The sequence below is a fragment of the Apiospora phragmitis genome (assembly GCF_038363925.1).
Source record: "Apiospora phragmitis strain CBS 135458 chromosome Unknown utg000004l:1.0-3135199.0:1.0-3139288.0, whole genome shotgun sequence".
NCBI classification, from domain to species: Eukaryota; Fungi; Ascomycota; class Sordariomycetes; order Amphisphaeriales; family Apiosporaceae; genus Apiospora; species Apiospora phragmitis.
In genome coordinates this window covers 2,756,698-2,772,096 of record NW_027117402.1, presented here as the reverse complement: position 1 = coordinate 2,772,096, position 15,399 = coordinate 2,756,698, and the positions used below count along the sequence as shown (strand labels likewise).

The 15,399-nt window shown below is 55.5% G+C and overlaps 10 protein-coding genes across 10 annotated transcripts; 4 read left to right on the top strand and 6 right to left on the bottom strand.

Annotated features, from left to right (window-relative positions):
* Positions 1–118: 118 nt before the first annotated feature.
* On the bottom strand, positions 119–946 carry PG994_003983 (40S ribosomal uS11 domain-containing protein; the record flags this gene model as incomplete). The annotated part of the gene is made up of 3 exons (XM_066855392.1): positions 119–542; positions 645–717; positions 877–946. 3 exons carry the CDS (start codon positions 944–946, stop codon positions 119–121), a joined length of 567 nt encoding a protein of 188 aa, XP_066719670.1.
* A 738-nt stretch (positions 947–1,684) lies between these two features.
* Positions 1,685–3,088, top strand: PG994_003982 (60S ribosomal uL30 domain-containing protein; the record flags this gene model as incomplete). Its single annotated transcript, XM_066855391.1, has 3 exons — positions 1,685–1,740; positions 2,156–2,267; positions 2,462–3,088. The coding sequence occupies 3 exons, from the start codon at positions 1,685–1,687 to the stop codon at positions 3,086–3,088; spliced, it is 795 nt and encodes a 264-aa protein (XP_066719669.1).
* Positions 3,089–3,637: 549 nt separating this feature from the next.
* PG994_003981 (uncharacterized protein) lies at positions 3,638–4,251 on the bottom strand (the record flags this gene model as incomplete). Its single annotated transcript, XM_066855390.1, has 2 exons — positions 3,638–4,107; positions 4,215–4,251. 2 exons carry the CDS (start codon positions 4,249–4,251, stop codon positions 3,638–3,640), a joined length of 507 nt encoding a protein of 168 aa, XP_066719668.1.
* Positions 4,252–4,309: 58 nt separating this feature from the next.
* PG994_003980 (uncharacterized protein) lies at positions 4,310–4,607 on the bottom strand (the record flags this gene model as incomplete). The annotated part of the gene is made up of 2 exons (XM_066855389.1): positions 4,310–4,372; positions 4,491–4,607. 2 exons carry the CDS (start codon positions 4,605–4,607, stop codon positions 4,310–4,312), a joined length of 180 nt encoding a protein of 59 aa, XP_066719667.1.
* Positions 4,608–5,081: 474 nt separating this feature from the next.
* Positions 5,082–5,384, top strand: PG994_003979 (uncharacterized protein; the record flags this gene model as incomplete). The annotated part of the gene is made up of 1 exon (XM_066855388.1): positions 5,082–5,384. One exon carries the CDS (start codon positions 5,082–5,084, stop codon positions 5,382–5,384), a length of 303 nt encoding a protein of 100 aa, XP_066719666.1.
* Positions 5,385–5,824: 440 nt separating this feature from the next.
* Positions 5,825–6,350, bottom strand: PG994_003978 (uncharacterized protein; the record flags this gene model as incomplete). The annotated part of the gene is made up of 2 exons (XM_066855387.1): positions 5,825–6,019; positions 6,081–6,350. 2 exons carry the CDS (start codon positions 6,348–6,350, stop codon positions 5,825–5,827), a joined length of 465 nt encoding a protein of 154 aa, XP_066719665.1.
* Positions 6,351–7,309: 959 nt separating this feature from the next.
* Positions 7,310–8,113, bottom strand: PG994_003977 (uncharacterized protein; the record flags this gene model as incomplete). The annotated part of the gene is made up of 1 exon (XM_066855386.1): positions 7,310–8,113. One exon carries the CDS (start codon positions 8,111–8,113, stop codon positions 7,310–7,312), a length of 804 nt encoding a protein of 267 aa, XP_066719664.1.
* Positions 8,114–9,415: 1,302 nt separating this feature from the next.
* PG994_003976 (uncharacterized protein) lies at positions 9,416–10,378 on the top strand (the record flags this gene model as incomplete). Its single annotated transcript, XM_066855385.1, has 3 exons — positions 9,416–9,754; positions 9,916–9,924; positions 10,145–10,378. 3 exons carry the CDS (start codon positions 9,416–9,418, stop codon positions 10,376–10,378), a joined length of 582 nt encoding a protein of 193 aa, XP_066719663.1.
* Positions 10,379–11,944: 1,566 nt separating this feature from the next.
* Positions 11,945–12,611, top strand: PG994_003975 (uncharacterized protein; the record flags this gene model as incomplete). The annotated part of the gene is made up of 2 exons (XM_066855384.1): positions 11,945–12,460; positions 12,528–12,611. 2 exons carry the CDS (start codon positions 11,945–11,947, stop codon positions 12,609–12,611), a joined length of 600 nt encoding a protein of 199 aa, XP_066719662.1.
* A 408-nt stretch (positions 12,612–13,019) lies between these two features.
* PG994_003974 (uncharacterized protein) lies at positions 13,020–14,555 on the bottom strand (the record flags this gene model as incomplete). Its single annotated transcript, XM_066855383.1, has 5 exons — positions 13,020–13,550; positions 13,613–13,969; positions 14,025–14,195; positions 14,262–14,301; positions 14,353–14,555. 5 exons carry the CDS (start codon positions 14,553–14,555, stop codon positions 13,020–13,022), a joined length of 1,302 nt encoding a protein of 433 aa, XP_066719661.1.
* Positions 14,556–15,399: the final 844 nt, after the last annotated feature.

The window sequence follows — 15,399 nt, the reverse complement described above, 5'->3', positions numbered from 1 at the left end:
CGCACACAGAAGAGCTCCAGAGAAGGAGCAGTCAGATGATGCAAAACCTCGCTTTGACGTTTGTGTCGTTCCAAAACACCATGCTTTTTTTGTAGTTGTAGTTGTCTGTTCCCTCATCTCAATTCTCTAGTAGTCGTAAACTGTCGTAAAAAAGCCCATCCAGCAGCTTTGCAACCATGAGAAAGGACGAAAGAGCGAAACCCACTTCGTAGCCAAGACGAAGTATGGCGCTCAGAGACGACGACCACGGCGACCACCCTTTCTGCGGGTGCTGTCGGAGGGGGTGGGGGTGACGTCCTCGATGCGGCCGATGCGCATGCCGGAACGGGCCAGGGCGCGCAGGGCGGACTGGGCACCGGGGCTGGGGTCTTGGTGCCGTTACCACCGGTGGCGCGGATCTTGATGTGCAGGGCGTTGATGCCCAGCTCCTTGCAGCGGATGGCGACGTCCTGGGCGGCCAACATGGCGGCGTAGGGGAGGACTCGTCACGGTCAGCCTTGACCTTCATGCCACCGGTAACACGGCAGATGGTCTCACGGCCACTGTAGAACACGAGATCATGTTAGTATATGTCTGTCCCAGGCCTGCCTGTATCGGCTGTGTGTCAAGCGTGGGGGTGATGGTGGTGGTGGTGGTGGACGAACCTGAGATCGGTGACGTGGACGAAGGTGTCGTTGAAGGAGGCGAAGATACGAGCAACGCCGAAGACGAGCTCACCTGTGAAACAGAACCATGTCAGCAGCTACTTCCTAGAACTTGGTTGTCCTTCCTTTTCGTCATGAAATCATTTTTGCCTCTTCTGGAGATCGCCAGATCTCGACAGGAAATCTGATCATGGCCAAGAAGTTGGGGGAAATTGGATTTCGATCGACTTACCCTCACGAACCTGGGGGCCCAGGGAGATGTTCTCCTTAGGGGCGGCGGGAGCCTTGGTCTTGGGAGCCATGTTGACTGAGTTGACTTCTCTGAAATCTTCGGGGGTGGTGGTTGATGGATGGTTGGACGGTGAAGGAAAAGAAGAGGGTGACCGCAAATTGAGAAATATCACCGACACACACACACAGACTGGGGTGGAGGGCAGGGTCTTGGCGTTTGCTAGTACTTTCTGCACTTTCTGGCGTAAAGTGCACTTTCACAAGTTGAATTGGGTCGAGGCACAGTTAGGGTTGGATCTCAGATACTGGCGGTGACGAGCGGCAGGAAAAGCCCTAATCGCTTGAGAGCCTGCCATTTCAACCCCACCAACCCCGACCGCCCTCACTGGAGCTCTCCCATTGGCCGCACTGATTGATCAAGTCCCGCTAATTTGGCCAATCCAGCACCCACACAATTTGTTCGCCCGTCTCCGCCCTCCACTGCCAATTTTTGTCGTGAGAGGAAAGTTCTACTACTGCTTCCGACTTTTCGACTTCCTTTCGAACTTCAGCTCTCCATCTCCGACAACTACTAACCGACCACCACGAGTCTCCAGCCTCAAATCACCACCGTCACAATGGCCGGCACTAAGTCAACGTACGCCCATTCCTGATGTCTCTCTCTTTCTCTTTTGTTTCCAAATGCCCGGTTCTGGATTACTTGCGAGATTGTCCGTGGTCCTCTCAGCCGGTGCCCTGCTACCTTTCTGTTTGACCGTCAATTGGCGGCATAGACTGCATTTGATGGAACACAGCAAAAAGACAGCAGCATGTCGGGCTTGATCCCTCTCGAGTTTCTCCCTCTGCTCGTCAGGCCACCACCGAGGTGACTTGCCGGCAGTAGAGATGTTTCTCGGGGTGTTGGAGGTGAAGAAGGCTTTTACTAGCGCCTTCTCTCTTAAATCTATCTGCCGCCTGTCTATGCCTGGCCTTGCACAGTACTGAAAAGGTCTGTCGCATGGCTAGAGCATCAAGCGTGCACAAGCACTCGGGCTTTATTGTCCTGAGGTGTTGTCGGATGAGTGTCGCCCATGGTTCCAGCTTGGCATCGCCCTCTCATGGTTTCCCATGGGCAAAATCTCACCGATCAAATTCATCATCATCGAGTTAGCCACCGCTGAGAATGTCGGAGTCGATCGGCAGTTCTCCAACCGGCGCTCCCCTCTGTACACTGAATTCGCGAAAGCGTTCTCTGTACATTGCATTTTGTGGACTACGTACTAATCCGAATGTCGCAACAGCACCGTCCCTACTAAGGACCAGATCAACGTGCCTGAGACTCTTCTCAAGAAGCGCAAGAGCCAAGAGAAGGCTCGCGCTGAGCGCACCGCCGAGATCGAGCAGCGCAAGAAGGTAAGCTTCAGATTATTCTTTTTTTTCCATATTGGTGGTCCTCTACGTGATGCATAACAAACCACTTGCCGACTAGACCTAAGGTCGATGCTGTTGCAAAATACCATCTTTCGGGTCTGATTTATTGAGGATGCCATCGCTTTCGTATATGCAGTATGTTTGACGACAAGCTTTGCTGACATTTCCGATTGCAGATCAACAAGGAGAAGCGTGGTGTCATCTTCAAGCGTGCCGAGAAGTACGTCAAGGAGTACCGCGATGGCGAGCGCGAGAAGGTCCGCCTGGCCCGTGTCGCCAAGCAGGACGGTGCCTTCCAGGTCCCCGCCGAGGACAAGCTGGTCTTCGTGATCCGCATCAAGGGTATCAACAAGATCGCCCCCAAGCCCCGCAAGATCCTCCAGCTGCTCCGTCTGCTCCAGATCAACAACGGTGTCTTCGTCAAGCTCACCAAGGCCACCCAAGAGATGATCAAGATCGTCGAGCCTTGGGTCGCCTACGGTTACCCCAACCTGAAGAGCATCAAGGAGCTCATCTACAAGCGTGGTTACGGAAAGGTCGATAAGCAGCGTGTTGCCCTGACCGACAACGCCATCATCGAGGAGTCCCTTGGCCAGTACGGCATTGTCTGTATGGAGGATCTCGTCCACGAGATCTACACCGTCGGCCCCAACTTCAAGCAGGCCTCCAACTTCCTGTGGCCCTTCAAGCTCAGCAACCCCAACGGCGGCTTCCACGTCCGCAAGTTCAAGCACTTCATCGAGGGTGGTGACCTGGGCAACCGTGAGGACAAGATCAACGCCCTCATCCGCCAAATGAACTAAAAAGTTTTCACGATGATGGGTTTGGGTTCTGCTGTTTTCATGAATTTGGGGTTGGGACAAAATCGGCACGGTTTATAGGGATTCTAACGGCACTTGTTTCGTTGCATGGCTGATCGGCGTTAAGAAAAGCTGCGGTAGCTCTTGGTACCCATGAATTGACATTTTGATGACCACCCCACCATTCCATGAAGCCAACATTGATACGTGAAGCATGTCTCCTATGTCGTAGTTGCATGCCCTGCGTGCCCTAGTCGTCGCCTCCCGCGCTCTCTCAATGTCCATCCAACATCCACATACCGAGTGTATTCAGAGCCCGGTCACACCTTGTCATGAAGCTACAATATATTATCCATGTCTTTGAATAGCCGCAGTCTCTAGTTATCTCGTCAATGTACAGTCGTTGACTGAAACTATCTATACATCCCTCACACTATGGGCTTCCTTCCGTATGATCAGAGCACAGGAGAGCATTAACATGTTGCCCCTCATTCTACTTCTATCCTCTGAGCCCTTGTCTTCTCGTCTAGTAGTACATAGCCACTGATCCATTCAAACCTTGATATCGAAGCTGGTTCCGCAACCGCAACTGCTCGACGCCAAGGGGTTGTCCACGATCTTGAACTGACTGCCGATCAGCTCCATGGTGTAGTCGACCTTGCTGCCCTTGAGGAGTTCGAGGCTGGGCCCGTCGAGCACGATCTTGGGTCCGGCCGCGAGCGCCTCTACGTTGCCGCCCTGCTGCTGCTGGCTGTCCTCCTCCTCCTTAACAAAAGCCAAGACGGTGTCTTCCTCGCCCACGCCGGGTTCCGAGGCCGTCGTGTCCGTCGTCGTCGAGGTCTCACCGGCCGCGGCCGTCGCTTCGGGCGAGGGGGCGTCGCGGCGCCGTCGGACTTGGTCAGGGAGGACGGTAAGGTCGTCAGCGACATGAGGTATTGGAAGCCGTGGCAGCCTCCTGACTCGACTTGGATGCGCAGGGCGAGGTGGGGGTTCTGGTCTTTTGCCATGATTTGCGAGAGGCGCTGTTTTGGGGGGGGAAGGTATCTCCAAGTTAGCTTTCTCCTTTCTTTTGGAGTGGGGCTTGCTTGCTGGGGGAAGGGAAAATGGAAAGAAAAAGGAAAAGAAAAACATACGTTGGCTGCGCGGGGCGTGATCTCGAGCACCATCTCGTTGCCGTCTTCGTCTTTTTGCGGGTTGTAAATGGCCTGCGTCATTTGCCGGGCGCTAGTCGAGCCGAAGCTCCTCGTTGTTGTCGTTGAGGTCGAGGCAGCGCATGTTGTTGTCCTCCTTGGTAGTGAGGAGGGGATGTCGGGCTGCTGCTCCTCAGACGGGAGGTAATCGGCTCAGCAGAAGTCCTGGATCTGGGGACGAGGAGGCCGCTGCTGTTGCTGTGAAAAGGCCGGACTGAGGCCGGGAGGAGGATGTCGAGAAGTGGCGCGCGCTGCTGCTGCTGGGCGCAGGTCCTGGAAAGCTGCACGAACAGTCTCGCGGCAGACGCGGGGTTTGTGCACCGAGAGCGCATCGTGTGTGTGTGTGTAAAAGGGTACGGGGGTCGAGGTTGACTCGCGAAACCGAATCAATTATCTCGAGGAAAAGAGGCTTTTTAGGAGGTTACTAACGGTAAAGCAAGCAGAAATCCCAATAATAATCGGACTTGGCGGCGACTGACCGGGCCTGCATATGTCATCACTTTTTGTTATGGCGATTGCGGAAGGCGGGGTAGACCGGCAGACCCCGGTAATCCCACTTACACCCAACAGCCAACAGCACTGTGGTCCAGGAGGTCGAAGATCTTCGGTCAATCTTGAGCAGTGAATCTGTTTGTCATTTAGTTCATATTTCAGACCCTATTCGTCACCGTCTCAAAATGACTGTACTCTTTATTGCGAAAGGAACTACCCACCCAACCCCAATGTGGACGCGAACGTGACTTCGCTGTGTGGAACAAACCAGAAAGAACACATACATCCATACATACATACATCCATACATCACCATGGCCACAGCAGCCGCAGCCCTCAAACGCTCCAAGCTCGTCTTGTTCACGCCCCCCTCGGCCGCCGCGGCCTGCAAGCGCGCCATCTTCGCGGCGGGCGCGGGGCGGTACCCGGGCCCGGGCGGCTACACCGAGTGCGCCTGGACGAGCAGCCTGGGGACGGGCCAGTTCCGCCCTGGGGACGCGGCCCACCCGCATATTGGCATCGTCGGCGAGCTCGAGGAGGTCGACGAGGCCCGGGTCGAGACGCTGTGCGTGGGCGAGGAGACGGTCCGGAAGGCGGTCGCGGCGCTGAAGGCGTAAGTTTCTTGTGCTTGCTAACTAACTGCTTCTGCTGTTCTCTGTTGGGCCGGCAGTAGTGGCCGGCCGACGATTTACTTGAGTATGGTTGATTGTGAACTGAAATTTATCTGACTTGGGACGCCGCCCAATTTTCCATACTATCTATCGATCTCGTAGGTATGCCTAGTCGACGTCGATGACAGCTCAGCTCATCCAGACAACTTCGTAAATGCATAATCATGGTTGGCCAGAGGAATATCGAGCCTATACACAGAACCCGGTGGTATAACCACGGGGTCCGTAATAGCACGTATTCGCCAAGTCTGGGCGGCGACGGTGACGCTACGGCGGCGGTCGATGGGACGAGTGTCCGCCATCATCACAAGGATCACCATAGTGGCGGAGATCTTTCCGACCTCAAATCAATAAGGCTCCCGGGCCCTTCCCTGAATTCCCCGCCCTCATATCTCTCCCCTAGACCTGGCTGTCTGCTCGGGAGGCCAAGTGGCGACCCAGGCAACCCCGAAGATGGCCGCCCACATGACCAGCCACGAGACGCCCAGGCCGACCTGCGAGTGCGGAAAAGCGGCAGCCACCAAGATGCCCACATGGATGATGCCGAAGGCCGCCAGGAAGACGTCAAAGTGCCAACGACCCTAATTTTCAGTCCGTCAGTCAGTATACGAGTGTTTTTTAACGATGCATATAAATACTTACCACCATGACGCCCAAGACCCGGCGCCGGCCCCGGACCTCGCCGATCTGGGCGAGGCACCAGGCGATGAAGAAGAAGCCCAGGACGGCCAGGATGGAGAAGACGACGACCGAGACCCAGTTTCCCCAGAGGGCGTCGCGGACGATGCTCAGGACCGACATGGCGGTCCGCACCAACAGGATAACCCACATGCAGGCGCGCCGGCACAGCTGGGCCTTGTCGGCGGTGCCCAGGCTGTAGGCCTCCCAGCTGAAGGCCCAGCAGGTCCGCATGTTGGGGCAGTTGCGGTCCTTCCAGCTGCCGCCACCGGCACCGGCATTGTTATTGCCGGGGCGGGGTGGCAGCTCTTCGGGAAGCTGGACATGGTTGGTTGGTTGTTGGCGTGATGACGAAGAGTTGTTGTTGCTGAAAACTTGCGATAAGAGGATGAGACAAGATGTAGACTTGGTGTAGTCCGGCGAAGTTGGCTATCGGTTTGCCAAGATGTCTTAGCCGCAGCAATGTTTGCTGTTGGGGTGACGATATGTGTGTGACGTCGGCAGTGCGGTTCGGAGCGCACAAGTGTCACTAAACAAGAGCAGTGGCGAGATGGGATTGTTGATGGGAGAGAATATGAGGCAGAGTGTGCAAATCGGAAGATGTATGTGTCTAATTATGACTAACAACCCCCCTTGCCGTGATACCCTTGGCTTGCCTTGCGGTTGCCTGTTTGTTGAGGGTTCTTGGGGAGGCGGAGCAGGGCAAAGAACGGTTTGGAGTAAGCAAGCACTTAGCGAGCTGCAGACCAACCTCCCCACGTCGATCCTTCCTATCCTCTTCTGCGCCTACAAGAGAAGGGCTACATGGTTTATTCGAATCGTAAAAAGCATAAGAACCCTTGCTTACCCGCCGTCCTGCATTTCTGTAGTGGAAATGACAGTAAGCAAACGTCTGGTGTTGTTTATCACCTGTCATCATCATCCGGAAAGGGTAGTTTACGGGGCCGCCAAGCATCCTTCGCTGGCCCCGGAGGATCTCGCTGATACACACTGCTAAAAAGTACTGGGCGTCGGAGCCATTGCCAACTTCTGCCTCACGTCGCGCACCTTATGCGTGAACCGATCCCAGCCGTGCGAACTAGGTTCCGCCTCATAGTTGTTGCGCCACTGTTCATTCAGCAAAGCACATAGGAGTCAGCTCTACTACCAACCCGGATTATATATATAGGTAGACAGAGAGACAAGACAGTCGGTTAGTTTGTACTTACCAGCCGGAGGCACCAGCAGGCCACCAGCGCATCCATGGTCTGCCTCGTCACCGCGCTCGTCACGACGAGCTTGTGCTGCCCGTCGGCGTCGTCTTCGATGGCGAGCCGCTCGCCGTCCGCCATGGCCCATTCATAGAAACCATAGCCACCGCCAATGATGTTACCACCCTTCTTCTTCCTCTGCCGCTGCCGCCGCCGCCGCCGGAACTCGAAAACCTGCCCGGCCTCCATCTCGGCGTGCCGGTAGGCGTTGTACCCCTTGGGCAACCCGGCGCCGCCGTCGCTCCTTTCTTTCAAGAGAACGACCCGGCTAGCTGCGCCTTCTCCGGTCTGGAAGTACGGCAGGAGCAGCGCCAACGCCGCGGCGGGCCGGCAGAGCCCGAGGTTGCCCAGAGACTGGCGCGACAGGGCCTCGGCCTGGAAGGGAAAGCTGGGCGAGAGCGCGGGCGAGACGTGCTTCAGATGATAGACGCGGCGGCGGCGGCGGGTGATGCGCGGCACGTTCTGCCGCGAGAGGGCGACGCCGTGCTCGAGGCGCTCGAGCGTGTGGGTCGAGTAGGCGCCCGACAGCCGGTCGACGTCCTGCGACAGCTCGTACAGCGGGCTCGCGCGCGCCGACTCCGGGTGCACGAAGCGGCCCGCCATGACGAGGATCACGGGCGGCAGCCGGTCGTCCTCCTCGTGGGCGTTGGTGCCGGCGACGCTGCGGCCTTCGGCGTCGTAGTACGCGGGCGGGTGCAGCAGCTCGTCGTCGTCGTCGTCATCGTGGCCGCCGAGGTGGCCGGACATGGCGGGGTAAGTTAGTTCAGTCCCTCCGGCCCGGATACCAGATTACGACGGGTAGGTTTTGTTCTTTTGGCAGGGTCAGCAATGCGACAATCCTTCCGATTCCTTGTTTTCGGTTACTTATTGGCGCAATTGTGGTGATGGTCGTAGACAACGATACGAGTCATGATGTCGTTGAACATGTAAAGCCATTCTAAATACCTCTAAACTCTCCCGAGTAAGGCGCAGCTGCTGCATTGGGGATGATGGCAAAGGCGGGGGCGAGCTGCCGCTCGGGAACACCCACCTTCTAGCTTGGGCTATCATGGATGGATTAGGCGGTGCAAGTGCTGATAATCACCTGATCCGTCCGGATGTGGTACTTTGCTGTCCATCCCCGTTGGGGAAGTTTGCTCAAATACAGCTGCAAGTGGTCCGAAACGCTGCCTACCCACTCCTTCAACCACGGTTCGCATGTGAGGCTGAGTAGTCTTGGCGTCTGTGACGTATCGACCCCTTAGCTGGCGCCTAGTGGTTCACTAATAAGCCATAGCCACCACCAGCTATCATGACAAGTGACAGCGAGGCACGTGCTGTGTATACAATCAACCCTTTTTGGGCACTATTTCTCGATATTTGCCAGGTTTATGGTGAACGCTGACAGTTTAAGCCAGAGAACGCTATATGTCTCCCACTATGCTGGCATGCACTGTGCCCGAAACCCCCCTGGATCGGGAAAGCCTCGAGGCCTCACAATCTTGCTACGCCAATAGGCCGGTATTGTGATGTTGGTCAACACGAACGGACCGCTACGTTGACATAGTAACGGCAAGTCCAACGCACAGGCTGCGAGTGTATACTCCTTACAGAGCCCGAACTCGGTTGGTTCTGGCCCGATCTCTAGTCCTGACACCCAGAGGAACAAGGTGGACGACGAGTTGATTACTCATAGAGATCATGTATTCAAAGCAAGTCCAACATGATTCACTGTATCGGCCAGCTACATACTGCTGTATGAGTTTTGAATTGATATACGCAGGTGTGAATAGTTGCAGCACATCAGCCAGTATATACCAATGCACCCTCCTGGGCCGATGTATTGATAAGTGACTTCTCAAATGGCTTTCAAATCTTTCGATTGCAGGTGTCTGCCTGCCCCTGAAAACTTCGCACATACTTACCAACATCGAGCTAAACCTAGTATCTCGGAATCTATATCTCGACTTGAACAATAACAACAACAACAAAAACAACAACAGCTGCAATAACTTACAAGACATCACCCAGTCAACACTTACAACAGCGTCTCGACCGCAAGAAAGAAAAATGTGCATCCGCTACCTAGTCCAGCTGCTCTGCGGCCACTACGACTACGACTACGACTTCTGCCCCAACGCGGTCCCCAACATCAACGCCAGCGCGAGCCTCCCCCTGGGCTCGCGGTTCCCCGTGGCGCCGGCCGCGCTGCTGCCCTGCCTCGACGTGGTCGACGACCACACCGGCGTCGACAGCCACGCGCGCGAGGTGGCCTACCGGTGCCGGGATCCCACGTGCCAGTTCGAGGCCAAGCGGCGCAGCTGGGCCTGCTGCCGGTGCGGGTCCCGGCCCAACACAACAGGCACCTGTGCGGGGCTCGAGGGGATGTGCAACCACGACGTTTGCGCGGTGTGTGTGCACTATACTGGTACGTTCATTGGGTGGTGGTGTGTGTGGGTGTTTGGATGTCTGACGGCGAACCTTCCCCCCCCCCCCTTATGACGACGGAAAGTAGAAAGCAATCGGTTGAAGTAGCGAGAGTGCTGACATTTTATTACTTTCGTTGACAGGACCTGCATGTAAGTATCGCCGCGGAGAGAGAGCAAGGATAACGTCCTTGTGTTCATGCACCCAAGGGCCCTTCAAGCCCCCCTATCGACAATGTTAGGAGGTGTGCTTCAACTATACACCGTTACTTTCCCATCGAACTCTTACCCCCTTCCCCTTACCCCTCTACCCACCCTAATTTCGCATAAGAATGCATGCTTTCGGGCTAACCTTTCTCGCCTACCTACCTAGTCTGGCCAGCACCACAAGTACCCGCGCCGTGGGCCGCCAGGACAGCACAACCCCAAACCCCCAGAAGTTCCGTCTATAACGCCGCCGCCGCGGCTCTTCGCGCCTCCGGTGGCGGCGGCGGTTCCCGCGCGCCCAGTAGCAGGACGACGACGACGACAACCAACCGGCACAGCCAGCGGGGAGGAGGCCCGTCAGGGGCGCCGGCGTACACGGCCGACTCGACGCCAGGGATGACGCGGCCGACGAGGACGGGGAGGAGCAATGCCGGCCAAGGGAGTAGTAGTAGGAGTACCCGGGCTAGTAGTAGTAGTCGGAGTAGTGGGACCGTCGCTACTACGAGTGGAGGAGGACAATTCCCGACGCTGAATGCCCCCTCTGGACCTTTCCGCTTGTCGAGCTCGTTTATGACGAGTACGATGCGGAAGCAGAAATTCTGATAAACACGTTCAAATGTAGATAGAGCTAGAAGGATCTAGGAGCGGTTTAATGGATCAATGGCCCCGTATATGGGTGTTGAAAACGGATCGCCCTGTTCAGTCCTACTGGATATCAGTGATCTGGACCGCGGAAAGGGGCGGCAATGCAGCTTGCTGTGTGCGGGCTATTAGTGACGCAAGCCATCGGTTCGTTTCTCGTCTTCTCGAGCAGACCTAACGGAATGAAAGTGTGTCTGTTTCTTTGGGATGCACGTGTATGTATTCTATGCCCGTAGGCCCACCCCTCGTTTGCACCAAGGACGACGTTTGCCATGCAGGCCGATTGCATATGCAGCCTATCTTACCTTTGGTGGACTTACTATCCCAGCCATATGCCGAGATATAGAGAGAGAAACACATTGGCCTCCTACGTAAGGTAAGTAAAAAAAAAAAGTATGGATACAATCTGAGATAGGCCGCATCAGCGATTCCATTACCCAAAGAGGCAATGCTGTACTTCAAATGCGTTCCGCCGTGACAAAAGCAATCCGGGCAGCGCAGACAAGCCGGGGTGCGTCCTCGGACACATAATTTCTCCGTCGGTCGTGAGAGACAACCTGTCGTGCTTACTTACCTAACTGACAAAACATCATCACACTTGCCCCTTTGAGGCAACGGAGCTTGGAATCTACATTTCAGAGTGTCCTCATTCATCAGTGACCAGTCCACTCGTTTGTGCTTCTTTACGGCGGCTGCGTGCGAAAGTTGAAACGTGCTTTGCTTTAGCCGCAATGCCCCCCTTCTCCAGCCATATAGATCTACACTCCCGCAAGACCCCCCCCCCTCCCCGATCCCTATTTTCCCGGCGATATTGGCCGTGACGTATCCACTCTACGCAACAAGCATCTCTTGGCAGCCGTTGTAGACTAATTACGGAGTACTATGTGATGAAATTGGATGAATAGAGGAAGGGATTGGGCCAGGTCGCTCGTATATACAGCAAGGAAAGGCCTCTCTCACGCACACAGCTGACGCGCACATGCGGGAAAGCGTGCGGATGCAGGATGCGGGATGCGGAAATGTGCGGGTACCCAAGAATAAAAGCCGCAATAAATGTAAAAGAAGGAGGGCATCGGATATCCAGGGGGTGATCCTGCTGCTGCTGTAAGGTGTCACCTGTCATATAAAGCGTCGGGCTGCGGCGAGTCAGTGTGAGATGCTTTTCTACACACCGCCAGACAGCTACTAATAAGGGGCCATTGATCATATCCCGACCGAGTCACCACCATCCGAAGTTGAAACCTGTCACTCACCACGCCAAAGCACACCACATCATAAAAAGAAGAAGAAGTTTCAAAAGGAAAAAAAGACAGAAACATCCAAGATGCTGTCCCGCCTCCTCCCGATCGCCGCCCTCGCCAGCACGGCCCTAGCCCACGGCTACATCGCCTCGCCCCCCGCGCGCCAAGGCGGCGACGCCTCCATTGCCGCCTGCGGCCGATCCGTCGTCGACACGGTGCGCGCCGACAACACGTCGCACGTCGAGGGCCTGCCGGAGCTGGCGGCGGCGGCCGGTTCGGGCTACCACGCCGACCTGTGCAACCTGTGGCTCTGCAAGGGCCTGCAGTTCGCCGACAATGTCGCCAACGTGCAGTCCTACAAGCCGGGCCAGTCCGTCAACATCCAGATCAAGCTGACCATCCCGCACACGGGCAACGCCAACGTCTCCGTCGTCGACACGGCCGCCAACGCCATCATCGGCGAACCTCTGATCAGCTGGGACAAGGGCTACGCCGACGAGCGCGACTTCTACGCCAAGAAGACCCCCAAGGACCAGGTCAACTTCAACGTCACCATCCCCGAGGATCTGGGCGACAAGTGCGCCACTGCTGGCGCTTGCGTAAGTGGTGTCCCACCGTGTCTCTGTCGTCTGTTTCTCGAATATCCTTTGCTGACTGAAATTACAGGTGTTGCAGTGGTGGTGGTATGGGACGGGCGCCCGCCAGTCGTACGAGACATGTGTCGACTTCACCGTAGCTGCGAGCTCATAAATATTTTGATGCATGGAAACATCTGGGTGGCTCGGGTGAGAGGAGAAGAAATCGTATCTGGAAGGAAGAATATGATCTGCAAAACTATGAGAGGGTTGCTGAGACTAGTGCACTAGGGTTCGTATTTGGCCTGTTCTGGGTAAAACGTAGGGCTAGGATCCTTGAGCGTCAGTAACGGCTTCTGCTTCTGGGGGCGACAGCACATAGAATCTATTCTTTACACTTTAGACTGAGAATACTACCGGCCTGACCATGCCCTCCCAAGACCGCTCCCCCGCCAAGCTACAGGGGCTCCAATGGCGAGCACCTATTTGTTATACAAGGTTGTTAGCAAAGGGGGTAAAGTCAATCTTCCGCTCGGCTGCTCTCGAGTGTTCTCCGAGACCAACCCGATAATCCACCTATCGTTCAGACCTGAGCCATCACATCTGCAACTCCCAGGACGACGCTCTCCTCGGTAACGGCAATGCCATCGACGACCTCCAGATGATCCTCGTGGAAACGGCCTTCCTCAAGCTCCGCTTCCATCATGGCAGACGGCTTCTTGCGCAAAGAAGGTTCCCCGTGCAAGAACACGTCCCCATTGGGGGCTGAAGGCCGGGGTGGCGTGCTGGAGGCGATCAAAGGCTCATCTGCCGAATCCTCGATGGCATGTGCATCGAGATCCAGGTCAAAGAAGTCGGGAAGAGTCCTTGGTGCAGTCCAATCGTTATGCGCCACCGAGTCTAAGTTATGCATGAGATAATCAGGCTGATGATCTGAAGTGAATTCCGGAGTACTTGTTGAATCAGTACTCGGCGTGGTCGGCATACTGGCTGCTTCCGGTCGGGCTGCAGGGAAAATATCCTCGAGGTTATCTGTGTTCATTAGACTACTCCACGTGGAGCAGATGGAGGACGTGCAGGACGTGGAATCTTCTGTCGGTGCCAAAGCATTGGGCTGACGTTCATGATTAGCATCTGCACGCGCATGGTGTGAATGTGGACCAGTTGAACACGTACCCAAGGAACAGCGCGATAGCCGATATTCTGGATTATGCCAGCATCCATGAGCGGTCTCGACCCTTGAAGATGGAAGCCGAAGCCGGCGATGGCTGTAGGGGGGATGTCTCCCTTGGCAATGCCATCGAGGCTCAGAGAGGCACGCTGCTCGCAAGACGGACGGCAGGCGTGGCAACACTTGAACTGGCACTCCTGGCCCTCGGAAAGCACCCAGGGTTTCTCATGATTGCAATGGTTATCGTAGACGGGAACACTGAAGCACTGATGACGGCCTCCACTCCGTTTAGATCCCGAGGAGGGGTAATAATACGAGCGTTTGGAGGTCAGTCGACGCTGTCGTTCCAAAACCTCTTGCAGCTGAGCCCAGTTAGCCACATGGCAGCCACGGCCTGGGGAGCAAACTAAGACTCACATTTTCTCTCTGCTCCAGTATGGTCCTGATTTGCTGTGGAGTGTAGGATCTCATATCATCCACAGTGATCTCCATAAGGAAGCTAAGCGGGTCTGATCTCAAGGCCGGGCCGCGAGGACTCGGAACTGGCTTTCTATCCGCGAAAGAAGCACCCAGAAGATCAAAGCTGACCTAGATGTTGTTGCCTCGTGAGTAAGCAGGGCACAGATTGGAACGCAAGCACGGATGATGACTTACAGGAAGGCCCTTTTCCATCTGGTCCTCGATCATGAATTCCCTGTCTTGAGTGCACCGGTACAGCCATCCCTATTGGCCGGGCCGACGACACATGCTGCAGACGAAGTTGGGTTCATAGAGTCGGGTCATGATCGTATGAGTGCACGTCGGGCTGAAGGAGCTGCTCTGAGGACGATGATGGACCAAGACGGGGGAGGGCGCAGAGCGGGCCAACTTGGCGATTGCGGGCCTGGGCGATGCTGGAGAAGAAGTGCCGGGAGTCTCGACTCCATCTTGTTGGGTAGCGGATGCCATTACGGGCGATGGCATGTATCCAGTCTGCTGCCAAGCTCCAGGCGCGAAGCAAGACACACCTAGACACGCAGTTGAGGAATCGGGCCGGCTGCAAGAGAATGGATGCGGTTTTGATCGACAGTGGAATGATGGGATTAATGGGTGATGATGGAGATTCAATTGGCGATGCTTCACATCAGTCTGCCAGTATGGATATGCCACCTCTAGAGAGAGAAAGCCAGGCGACTCGTGCCGGCCCTGGACATTGAATTGAGTTGGACCAAGAGGAGTGGTGGGTTTGTGGTTGGTTATTGCATCAGCTCATTGCATCAGCTCAATGTTGCCAGGATGTACTTACTTGACCGAAGCTCCAGTGGTTTACGGAGTACATAAGGTTACTGGGTTACCTGGGTCAGGTAGGGCGTGGCTTCCTCGGTCCTGTCACTGTCTAGATTAAGGTTGGGGGCTCTAATAATCCTTCAACCCAGCAGCTTAATCGAGTCACCTAAACCCCCACCCATTTGCATTGATTACTTCCAGGAATATCGAGCTTCTTCAAGTCTCTCTGCAGCAGATCGGGCTCGGAAAGAAGGACAAACTCTGCAAGTTAGGTACCATTGATACCTAAGGCCCCCAGGTACTGCTGCATCTTCCAGGATCTTCGCCTCTTCTTTTTAGCCATCTTTCTTCTTTCTGTCTTTTGTGCTTCCAATGATGGATGCAAGTCCGCGTCGAGCAAGCCACCAACGAACCAAAGCCACAAGGAAGCACCGCCGCAATGCCCACATAGGTTTACGTGCATGAGAGACGATTCCAGATTCCCCCCCGGCTTGCGATTGCCAAAGCCCCAGACCGCGTCCAGATC